This window comes from Salmo trutta, chromosome 34 (genome assembly GCF_901001165.1).
Source record: "Salmo trutta chromosome 34, fSalTru1.1, whole genome shotgun sequence".
Taxonomy (NCBI): Eukaryota; Metazoa; Chordata; class Actinopteri; order Salmoniformes; family Salmonidae; genus Salmo; species Salmo trutta.
Window position 1 is genome coordinate 24,224,024 of NC_042990.1, and position 12,296 is coordinate 24,236,319.

General features: G+C 44.9%; 1 protein-coding gene across 20 annotated transcripts in view; it reads right to left on the reverse strand.

Moving 5' to 3' along the window:
* The window catches only part of clasp2 (cytoplasmic linker associated protein 2), a 94,639-nt gene continuing 82,343 nt past the window's right edge, over positions 1-12,296 (reverse strand). For all 20 annotated transcript variants that reach the window (XM_029732329.1, XM_029732327.1, XM_029732334.1 and 17 more), the window contains 2 exons: positions 1,781-1,897; positions 1-1,608 (listed from right to left, as the gene is read on the reverse strand). In XM_029732329.1, the coding sequence (XP_029588189.1) occupies positions 1,531-1,608; positions 1,781-1,897 (195 nt within the window). In that variant the 3' untranslated portion in view covers positions 1-1,530. The remainder of the gene's footprint in view (positions 1,609-1,780; positions 1,898-12,296) is intronic.

Sequence of the window (12,296 nt, forward strand, 5' to 3'; positions counted from 1 at the left end):
TTATGGTCTGTACAAGTTTTCTTTATTTTTCATTTTATTGTAAGCACAGCTTTGTAAATGCACTGAGGGAAACACAGTGAAGACTAGAATGTCACAAGAAGAGGGAGAGAATGACAACAAGAGGAAGCAGAAGAGAGGAAAGGAAAAAAGAGAAGGAGGGGGCGAAAGGTGACTCGACAGTTTCTGATCAGTAAATAATACATGTCTCCCCGGTGGGAAAACGAACGTGAGAGACTACGGAACGCGCAACAGAAAATAAAACAGATCAGGACGTAGAGCGAACACGTCCTTCAGGGACTCTCCTAAATGACGTCGTTATCGGATATTATTCCATTTTTTATAATATCATGTATAGTTACATATCCACTAGGTAATAATAATATTAATAATAATAAGCCATGTCTGGTCATAGTTTGATGTATATAAGCCTCTCCCCCTCTTTCTGTCTGAAATGAGCTCATCCAAGACATGGCGGGGAGCAGTGGAAGGTACCATGGACTTCTCTGAAAGGGGTAGACATCATTAACTTTAATTTCGCCCCTCCTTTCTACTGTGACAGTTAATAGGCTCCGGATAAAAAGATCTTGTTAAAATCATCGTCATGCATAGCCAAGCACATTATGCCTCCTATACCTCACACTCACTGCCTACGTAGCTGCTAAGAGCAGTTATGATCTACTGTGACCCGCTTATGAGCATTAGTGCTGTGCAGGGGTGGTCGTACCATGTTCCCACTGCTACAGGGTGGAACTAGCGCCATTCCACGGACAGAGAATGCTTTGAGGCGAAATGGCACCCTACTCCCTATAGTTTGACCAGAGCCGTATGTGGTGGCACCATGTAGCTCTGGCCAAAAGTAGTCCACTACAAAGGGAATAGGGTGCCATTTCAGATTTGCCTTCAGTTTCAGGGGCTAAAACCCACCCAACCACTATGACGGACAGGCTGACTGACCACAGATATACACCCCCCTCCTCTCACACACATACATGCTCCTCTACCTGCTTCACTCCCTCTATCTATTTGTCCTGCCTGGGGTGTGGCTACATCATGCTGCTGTTCCGGCCCCTCCCCTATTCTACTAAAACCAGGAAGTTAAACCAAAGTTGAAACCGTTAGCGTTGAGGCTTCAGAGTGAGTTCGGGATCAGAGGGCGAGGTGTGTCGACGTCAGGGGTGAATCTCAGAGAGCAGGTTGGATCTTCAACGTCAGTGAGGGGAACTACAACACTGCTCTCGTCCCAGAGTGCATTGCAGAGTGCCCTGCAGTAGGCGACTTGGAGGTAACAGGAGGGGGGGGGGGGGTCCAGGACAGTGTGTGTGTCAGAGAGCCTTCTTATCAACATGTTTACGTGTAAGCAGATGTACGTATAAGCGTATGTGTGTTCATGTAAGCGTGTAAGTAAGTGCACGTGTGTGTTCATGTAAGCGTTTGTGCATCCATGTAAGAGTGTGTCCTTGTGTGTCTGTGTTAAAAGTCTCCAGAGGGAGAGTGCAGCTCCATAGTTGTCCCGTGGGCTGTTCATGTGTTCTATAGGCTGTCTGCTGGGGGCTCACCACCACTGGAGCCAGACTGGGCACGCTTGATGTACAGATTCAACAACTTCAACTGGGGAGAGGGGGAAGAGAGTTAGGGTTGGAGAACTGAAGCAGTTTCTGGAATCCTCCTGATCCAGTAATATAAAATGTATTGATGAATTTAAGAATGCAGTGTGCTAGAGTGGATGTATTGGAACACAGATAATGGGTCTGATTAGTAGAAAGTGGGCATGGTCACTCACTTTGCTGCCAGACAGTTGGTTGAGGTGAGGTTTTAGCTCCTCCCCTATGACTGCGTAGAGGGCCACCAGACAGAATACACAGGCCTTCCTGACACTGCTCTCAGAGTTGTCATAACCCTGCATAACATGACAGAGGGGTTATTAGCCTGTATTACACGACAGAAGGGTTATAGCCCTCCATAACATGACAGTGGGTCATAACCCTGAATAAAGAGGATGTGTTACCTGTATGTGTGTGTGTGTTACATGTATGTATGTATGCATGCATGCATGTACGTACGTGTGTGTGTGTGTTATCTGTATGTATGTGTGTGTTACCTGTATGTATGTGTGTGTGTGTGTATGTGTATGTTACCTGTATGTGTGTGTGTGTGTTACCTGTATGTGTGTTACCTGTACGTGTGTTACCTGTATGTGTGTTACTTGTATGCGTGTTACCTGTATGTGTGTTACCTGTATGTGTGTGTGTGTGTGTTACCTGTATGTGTGTGTGTGTTACCTGTATGTGTGTGTGTGTGTTACCTGTACGTGTGTTACCTGTACGTGTGTTACCTGTACGTGTGTTACCTGTACGTGTGTTACCTGTACGCGTGTTACCTGTATGCGTGTTACCTGTATGCGTGTTACCTGTATGCGTGTTACCTGTATGCGTGTTACCTGTATGCGTGTTACCTGTATGCGTGTTACCTGTATGCGTGTTACCTGTATGCGTGTTACCTGTACGCGTGTTACCTGTATGTATGTGTGTTACCTGTATGTATGTGTGTTACCTGTATGTGTGTGTTACCTGTACGTGTGTTACCTGTACGTGTGTGTGTTACCTGTACGTGTGTTACCTGTATGTATGTGTGTTACCTGTACGTGTGTTACCTGTATGTATGTGTGTTACCTGTATGCGTGTTACCTGTATGTATGTGTGTTACCTGTATGTGTGTGTGTTACCTGTATGTGTGTGTGTTACCTGTATGCGTGTTACCTGTATGTATGTGTGTTACCTGTATGTATGTGTGTTACCTGTATGTGTGTTACCTGTACGTGTGTTACCTGTATGTGTGTTACCTGTATGTATGTGTGTTACCTGTATGTGTGTTACCTGTACGCGTGTTACCTGTACGCGTGTTACCTGTACGTGTGTTACCTGTACGTGTGTTACCTGTACGTGTGTTACCTGTATGTATGTGTGTGTGTGTTACCTGTATGTATGTGTGTTACCTGTATGTGTGTTACCTGTATGCGTGTTACCTGTATGTGTGTTACCTGTACGCGTGTTACCTGTACGTGTGTTACCTGTACGTGTGTTACCTGTACGTGTGTTACCTGTATGTGTGTTACCTGTATGTGTGTTACCTGTATGTGTGTTACCTGTATGTGTGTTACCTGTATGCGTGTGTTACCTGTATGCGTGTGTTACCTGTATGCGTGTGTTACCTGTATGCGTGTGTGTGTTACCTGTATGCGTGTGTGTGTTACCTGTATGTGTGTGTGTTACCTGTATGCGTGTGTGTGTTACCTGTATGCGTGTGTGTGTTACCTGTATGCGTGTTACCTGTATGTGTGTGTGTGTGTGTGTGTTACATGTATGTGTGTGTGTGTGTTACCTGTATGTGTGTGTGTGTGTGTGTGTTACCTGTATGTTGTGTGTGTTACCTGTATGCGTGTGTGTTACCTGTATGCGTGTGTGTTACCTGTATGTGTGTGTGTTACATGTATGTATGTGTGTGTGTGTTACCTGTATGTATGTGTGTTACCTGTATGTGTGTTACCTGTATGCGTGTTACCTGTATGTGTGTTACCTGTACGCGTGTTACCTGTACGTGTGTTACCTGTACGTGTGTTACCTGTACGTGTGTTACCTGTACGTGTGTTACCTGTATGTGTGTTACCTGTATGTGTGTTACCTGTATGTGTGTTACCTGTATGCGTGTGTTACCTGTATGCGTGTGTTACCTGTATGCGTGTGTTACCTGTATGCGTGTGTGTGTTACCTGTATGCGTGTGTGTGTTACCTGTATGTGTGTGTGTTACCTGTATGCGTGTGTGTGTTACCTGTATGCGTGTGTGTGTTACCTGTATGCGTGTTACCTGTATGTGTGTGTGTGTGTGTGTTACATGTATGTGTGTGTGTGTGTTACCTGTATGTGTGTGTGTGTGTGTGTGTGTTACCTGTATGTTTGTGTGTTACCTGTATGCGTGTGTGTTACCTGTATGCGTGTGTGTTACCTGTATGTGTGTGTGTTACATGTATGTATGTGTGTGTGTTACCTGTATGTGTGTGTGTGTTACCTGTATGTGTGTGTGTGTTACCTGTATGTGTGTGTGTGTATGTTACCTGTATGTGTGTGTTACCTGTATGTGTGTGTGTGTTACCTGTATGTGTGTGTGTGTTACCTGTATGTGTGTTACCTGTATGTGTGTGTGTGTGTTACCTGTATGCGTGTTACCTGTATGCGTGTTACCTGTATGGGTGTTACCTGTATGCGTGTTACCTGTATGTGTCTGTGTTACCTGTATGTGTGTTACCTGTATGTGTGTGTGTTACCTGTATGTGTGTGTGTTACCTGTATGCGTGTGTGTTACCTGTATGTGTGTGTGTTACCTGTATGCGTGTGTGTTACCTGTATGCGTGTGTGTTACCTGTATGCGTGTGTGTTACCTGTATGCGTGTGTGTTACCTGTATGCGTGTGTGTTACCTGTATGTGTGTTACCTGTATGTGTGTTACCTGTATGTGTGTGTGTTACCTGTATGTGTGTTACCTGTATGTGTGTTACCTGTATGTGTGTGTGTGTGTGTGTGTTACCTGTGTGTGTGTGTGTTACCTGTATGTGTGTGTGTTACCTGTATGTGTGTGTGTTACCTGTATGTGTGCGTGTTACCTGTATGTGTGTTACCTGTATGTGTGTTACCTGTATGTGTGTGTGTTACCTGTATGTGTGTGTTACCTGTATGTGTGTGTGTTACCTGTATGTGTGTGTGTTACCTGTATGTGTGTGTGTTACCTGTGTGTGTGTGTGTTACCTGTATGTGTGTGTGTTACCTGTATGTGTGTGTGTTACCTGTAGTGTGTGTGTGTGTGTGTGTGTGTTACCTGTGTGTGTGTGTGTGTTACCTGTATGTGTGTGTGTTACCTGTATGTGTGTGTGTTACCTGTATGTGTGTGTGTTACCTGTATGTGTGTGTGTTACCTGTGTGTGTTACCTGTATGTGTGTGTGTTACCTGTAGGTGTGTGTGTTTACCTGTATGTGTGTGTGTTACCTGTATGTGTGTGTGTTACCTGTATGTGTGTGTGTTACCTGTATGTGTGTGTGTTACCTGTATGTGTGTGTGTTACCTGTATGTGTGTGTGTTACCTGTGTGTGTGTGTGTTACCTGTGTGTGTGTGTGTTACCTGTATGTGTGTGTGTTACCTGTATGTGTGTGTGTGTTACCTGTATGTGTGTGTGTGTTACCTGTAGGTGTGTGTGTTACCTGTATGTGTGTGTGTTACCTGTATGTGTGTGTGTGTTACCTGTATGCGTGTTACCTGTATGTGTGTGTGTGTGTGTTACCTGTATGTGTGTGTGTGTTACCTGTATGTGTGTGTGTGTGTGTTACCTGTATGCGTGTGTGTGTTACCTGTATGTGTGTGTGTGTTACCTGTATGTGTGTGTGTTACCTGTATGCGTGTGTGTGTTACCTGTATGCGTGTGTGTGTTACCTGTATGCGTGTTTACCTGTATGTGTGTGTGTGTGTGTGTGTGTTACCTGTATGTGTGTGTGTTACCTGTATGTATGCGTGTGTGTGTTACCTGTATGTGTGTGTGTGTGTGTGTTACCTGTATGCGTGTGTGTGTTACCTGTATGCGTGTTACCTGTATGTGTGTGTGTGTGTGTGTGTTACCTGTATGTGTGTGTGTGTGTGTTACCTGTATGTGTGTGTGTGTTACCTGTATGTGTGTGTGTGTTACCTGTATGCGTGTGTGTGTTACCTGTATGCGTGTTACCTGTATGTGTGTGTGTGTGTGTGTTACCTGTATGTGTGTGTGTGTGTGTGTTACCTGTATGTGTGTGTGTGTGTGTTACCTGTATGCGTGTGTGTGTTACCTGTATGTGTGTTACCTGTATGTGTGTGTGTGTGTTACCTGTATGCGTGTGTGTGTTACCTGTATGCGTGTTACCTGTATGTGTGTGTGTGTGTGTGTGTTACCTGTATGTATGCGTGTGTGTGTTACCTGTATGTATGCGTGTGTGTGTTACCTGTATGCGTGTGTGTGTTACCTGTATGCGTGTGTGTGTTACCTGTATGCGTGTGTGTGTTACCTGTATGCGTGTGTGTTACCTGTATGCGTGTGTGTGTGTGTTACCTGTATGTGTGTGTGTGTGTTACCTGTATGTGTGTGTGTGTGTGTGTGTTACCTGTATGCGTGTGTGTGTTACCTGTGTGTGTGTGTTACCTGTATGTGTGTGTGTTACCTGTATGTGTGTGTGTTACCTGTATGTGTGTGTGTTACCTGTATGTGTGTGTGTGTGTGTTACCTGTATGCGTGTGTGTGTTACCTGTATGCGTGTGTGTGTGTTACCTGTATGTATGCGTGTGTGTGTTACCTGTATGCGTGTGTTACCTGTATGCGTGTGTTACCTGTATGCGTGTGTGTGTGTGTGTTACCTGTATGTATGCGTGTGTGTGTTACCTGTATGTGTGTGTGTGTTACCTGTATGTGTGTGTGTGTTACCTGTATGTGTGTGTGTGTTACCTGTATGTGTGTGTGTGTTACCTGTATGCGTGTGTGTTACCTGTATGCGTGTTACCTGTATGTGTGTGTGTGTGTGTGTGTGTGTTACCTGTATGTGTGTGTGTGTGTGTGTTACCTGTATGTGTGTGTGTGTGTGTGTGTGTGTGTTACCTGTATGCGTGTGTGTGTGTTACCTGTATGCGTGTGTGTGTTACCTGTATGCGTGTGTGTGTTACCTGTATGCGTGTTACCAGTATGTGTGTGTGTGTGTGTTAAATGTATGTGTGTGTGTGTGTGTGTGTGTTACCTGTATGTGTGTGTGTTACCTGTATGTGTGTGTGTGTGTGTGTGTGTGTTACCTGTATGTGTGTGTGTTACCTGTATGTGTGTATGTGTGTGTTACCTGTATGTGTGTGTTACCTGTATGCGTGTGTGTGTTACCTGTATGCGTGTGTGTGTTACCTGTATGCGTGTGTGTGTTACCTGTATGCGTGTGTGTGTTACCTGTATGTGTGTGTGTTACCTGTATGTGTGTGTGTTACCTGTATGTGTGTGTGTTACCTGTATGTGTGTGTGTTACCTGTATGTGTGTGTGTGTGTTACCTGTATGTGTGTGTGTGTGTTACCTGTATGTGTGTGTGTTACCTGTATGTGTGTGTGTTACCTGTATGTGTGTGTGTTACCTGTATGTGTGTGTGTTACCTGTGTGTGTGTGTGTTACCTGTGTGTGTGTGTGTTACCTGTGTGTGTGTGTGTTACCTGTATGTGTGTGTGTTACCTGTATGTGTGTGTGTTACCTGTATGTGTGTGTGTTACCTGTATGTGTGTGTGTTACCTGTATGTGTGTGTGTGTGTGTGTGTGTTACCTGTATGCGGTGTACCTGTATGTATGTGTGTGTGTGTGTGTGTGTGTTACCTGTATGTGTGTGTGTGTTACCTGTATGTGTGTGTGTGTTACCTGTATGTGTGTGTGTGTTACCTGTATGCGTGTGTGTGTTACCTGTATGCGTGTTACCTGTATGTGTGTGTGTGTGTGTGTGTGTTACCTGTATGTGTGTGTGTTACCTGTATGTATGCGTGTGTGTGTTACCTGTATGTGTGTGTGTGTGTTACCTGTATGCGTGTGTGTGTTACCTGTATGCGTGTGTGTGTTACCTGTATGTGTGTGTGTGTTACCTGTATGTGTGTGTGTGTGTGTTACCTGTATGTATGCGTGTGTGTGTTACCTGTATGTATGCGTGTGTGTGTGTTACCTGTATGCGTGTGTGTGTTACCTGTATGCGTGTGTGTGTGTGTTACCTGTATGTGTGTGTGTGTGTGTGTTACCTGTATGCGTGTGTGTGTTACCTGTATGCGTGTTACCTGTATGTGTGTGTGTGTGTTACTTTGTGTGTGTGTGTGTGTGTTACCTGTATGTGTGTGTGTGTGTTACCTGTATGTATGCGTGTGTGTGTTACCTGTATGCGTGTGTGTGTTACCTGTATGCGTGTGTGTTACCTGTATGCGTGTGTGTGTGTTACCTGTATGTGTGTGTGTGTGTGTTACCTGTATGCGTGTGTGTGTTACCTGTATGTGTGTGTGTGTTACCTGTATGCGTGTTACCTGTATGTGTGTGTGTGTGTGTTACCTGTATGTGTGTGTGTGTGTTACCTGTATGTGTGTGTGTGTGTTACCTGTATGCGTGTGTGTGTTACCTGTATGCGTGTGTGTGTGTGTGTGTTACCTGTATGTATGCGTGTGTGTGTTACCTGTATGTGTGTGTGTTACCTGTATGCGTGTGTGTGTGTGTGTTACCTGTATGTATGCGTGTGTGTGTTACCTGTATGTGTGTGTGTGTTACCTGTATGTGTGTGTGTGTTACCTGTATGCGTGTGTGTTACCTGTATGCGTGTTACCTGTATGCGTGTGTGTGTGTGTGTGTTACCTGTATGTGTGTGTGTGTGTGTTACCTGTATGTGTGTGTGTGTGTGTGTGTGTTACCTGTATGTGTGTGTGTGTGTTACCTGTATGTGTGTGTGTGTTACCTGTATGCGTGTGTGTGTGTTACCTGTATGTGTGTGTGTGTTACCTGTATGCGTGTGTGTGTTACCTGTATGCGTGTGTGTGTTACCTGTATGCGTGTTACCAGTATGTGTGTGTGTGTGTGTTAAATGTATGTGTGTGTGTTACCTGTGTGTGTTACCTGTATGTGTGTGTGTTACCTGTATGTGTGTGTGTTACCTGTATGTGTGTGTGTTACCTGTATGTGTGTGTGTTACCTGTATGTGTGTGTGTTACCTGTATGTGTGTGTGTTACCTGTATGTGTGTGTGTTACCTGTGTGTGTGTGTGTTACCTGTGTGTGTGTGTGTTACCTGTATGTGTGTGTGTTACCTGTATGTGTGTGTGTTACCTGTATGTGTGTGTGTTACCTGTATGTGTGTGTGTTACCTGTATGCGTGTTACCTGTATGTGTGTGTGTGTGTGTTACCTGTATGTGTGTGTGTGTTACCTGTATGTGTGTGTGTGTGTGTTACCTGTATGTATGCGTGTGTGTGTTACCTGTATGTGTGTGTGTGTTACCTGTATGTGTGTGTGTGTTACCTGTATGCGTGTGTGTGTTACCTGTATGCGTGTGTGTGTTACCTGTATGCGTGTTACCTGTATGTGTGTGTGTGTGTGTGTGTGTTACCTGTATGTGTGTGTGTTACCTGTATGTATGCGTGTGGTGGTTACCTGTATGTGTGTGTGTGTGTGTGTACCTGTATGCGTGTGTGTGTTACCTGTATGCGTGTTACCTGTATGTGTGTGTGGTGTGTGTGTGTTACCTGTCTGTGTGTGTGTGTGTGTTACCTGTATGTGTGTGTGTGTTACCTGTATGTGTGTGTGTGTTACCTGTATGCGTGTGTGTGTTACCTGTATGCGTGTTACCTGTATGTGTGTGTGTGTGTGTGTTACCTGTATGTGTGTGTGTGTTACCTGTATGTGTGTGTGTTACCTGTATGCGTGTGTGTGTTACCTGTATGCGTGTTACCTGTATGTGTGTGTGTGTGTTACCTGTATGCGTGTGTGTGTTACCTGTATGCGTGTTACCTGTATGTGTGTGTGTGTTACCTGTATGTATGCGTGTGTGTGTTACCTGTATGTATGCGTGTGTGTGTTACCTGTATGCGTGTGTGTGTTACCTGTATGCGTGTGTGTGTTACCTGTATGCGTGTGTGTGTTACCTGTATGCGTGTGTGTTACCTGTATGCGTGTGTGTGTGTGTTACCTGTATGTGTGTGTGTGTGTTACCTGTATGCGTGTGTGTGTGTGTGTTACCTGTATGCGTGTGTGTGTTACCTGTGTGTGTGTGTTACCTGTATGTGTGTGTGTTACCTGTATGTGTGTGTGTTACCTGTATCTGTGTGTGTTACCTGTATGTGTGTGTGTGTGTGTTACCTGTATGCGTGTGTGTGTTACCTGTATGCGTGTGTTGTGTGTTACCTGTATGTATGACGTGTGTGTGTACCTGTATGCGTGTGTACCTGTATGCGTGTGTTACCTGTATGCGTAGTGTGTGTGTGTGTGTTACTGTATGTATTGCGTGTGTGGTTGTTACCTGTATGTGTGTGTGTGTTACCTGTATGTGTGTGATGTGTTTGTACCTGTATGGGTGTGTGTGTTTACCTGTATGTCGTGTGTTGTGTTACCTGTATGCGTTGTGTGTTACCTGTATGCGTGTTGTACCTTGTATGTGGTGTGTTGTGTGTGTGTGTGTGTATGTGGTGTGTGTGTGTGTTACCTGTATGTGTGTGTGTGTGTTGTGTGTGTTACCTGTATGCGTGTGTGTGTGTTACCTGTATGCGTGTGTGTGTTACCTGTATGCGTGTGTGTGTTACCTGTATGCGTGTTACCAGTATGTGTGTGTGTGTGTGTTAAATGTATGTGTGTGTGTGTGTTACCTGTATGTGTGTGTGTTACCTGTATGTGTGTGTGTGTGTGTGTGTGTGTTACCTGTATGTGTGTGTGTTACCTGTATGTGTGTATGTGTGTGTTACCTGTATGTGTGTGTGTGTGTGTTACCTGTATGCGTGTGTGTGTTACCTGTATGCGTGTGTGTGTTACCTGTATGTGTGCGTGTGTGTGTTACCTGTATGTGTGCGTGTGTGTGTTACCTGTATGTGTGTGTGTTACCTGTATGTGTGTGTGTTACCTGTATGTGTGTGTGTTACCTGTATGTGTGTGTGTTACCTGTATGTGTGTGTGTTACCTGTATGTGTGTGTGTGTGTTACCTGTATGTGTGTGTGTGTGTACCTGTATGTGTGTGTGTACCTGTCTGGTGTGTGTTACCTGTCTGGTGTGTGTTACCTGTCTGGTGTGTTACCTGTCTGGTGTGTGTGTTACCTGTGTGTGTGTGTTACCTGTATGTGTGTGTGTTACCTGTATGTGTGTGTGTTACCTGTATGTGTGTGTGTTACCTGTATGTGTGTGTGTTACCTGTATGTGTGTGTGTGTGTGTGTGTTACCTGTATGCGTGTTACCTGTATGTGTGTGTGTGTGTGTGTGTGTTACCTGTATGTGTGTGTGTGTTACCTGTATGTGTGTGTGTGTTACCTGTATGTGTGTGTGTGTTACCTGTATGCGTGTGTTACCTGTATGCGTGTGTGTGTTACCTGTATGCGTGTTACCTGTATGTGTGTGTGTGTGTGTTACCTGTATGTGTGTGTGTTACCTGTATGTATGCGTGTGTGTGTTACCTGTATGTGTGTGTGTGTGTTACCTGTATGCGTGTGTGTGTTACCTGTATGCGTGTTACCTGTATGTGTGTGTGTGTGTTACCTGTATGTGTGTGTGTGTGTGTTACCTGTATGTATGCGTGTGTGTGTTACCTGTATGTATGCGTGTGTGTGTTACCTGTATGCGTGTGTGTGTTACCTGTATGCGTGTGTGTGTGTGTTACCTGTATGTGTGTGTGTGTGTGTGTTACCTGTATGCGTGTGTGTGTTACCTGTATGCGTGTTACCTGTATGTGTGTGTGTGTGTTACCTGTATGTGTGTGTGTGTGTGTGTGTGTGTTACCTGTATGTGTGTGTGTGTGTTACCTGTATGTATGCGTGTGTGTGTTACCTGTATGCGTGTGTGTGTTACCTGTATGCGTGTGTGTTACCTGTATGCGTGTGTGTGTTACCTGTATGTGTGTGTGTGTGTGTTACCTGTATGCGTGTGTGTGTTACCTGTATGTGTGTGTGTGTTACCTGTATGCGTGTTACCTGTATGTGTGTGTGTGTGTGTTACCTGTATGTGTGTGTGTGTGTTACCTGTATGTGTGTGTGTGTGTTACCTGTATGCGTGTGTGTGTTACCTGTATGTGTGTGTGTGTGTGTTACCTGTATGTGTGTGTGTGTGTTTACCTGTATGCGTGTGTGTGTTACCTGTATGCGTGTGTGTGTTACCTGTATGCGTGTGTGTGTTACCTGTATGTGTGCGTGTGTTACCTGTATGTGTGCGTGTGTGTGTTACCTGTATGTGTGCGTGTTACCTGTATGTGTGCGTGTGTGTGTTACCTGTATGCGTGTGTGTGTTACCTGTATGCGTGTGTGTGTTACCTGTATGCGTGTGTGTGTTACCTGTATGCGTGTGTGTGTTACCTGTAAGCGTGTGTGTGTTACCTGTAAGCGTGTGTGTGTTACCTGTATGCGTGTGTGTGTTACCTGTATGCGTGTGTGTGTTACCTGTATGCGTGTGTGTGTTAAATGTATGTGTGTGTGTGTGTTTGTTACCTGTATGCGTGTGTGTGTTAAATGTATGTGTGTGTGTGTTTGTTACCTGTATGTGTGTGTGTT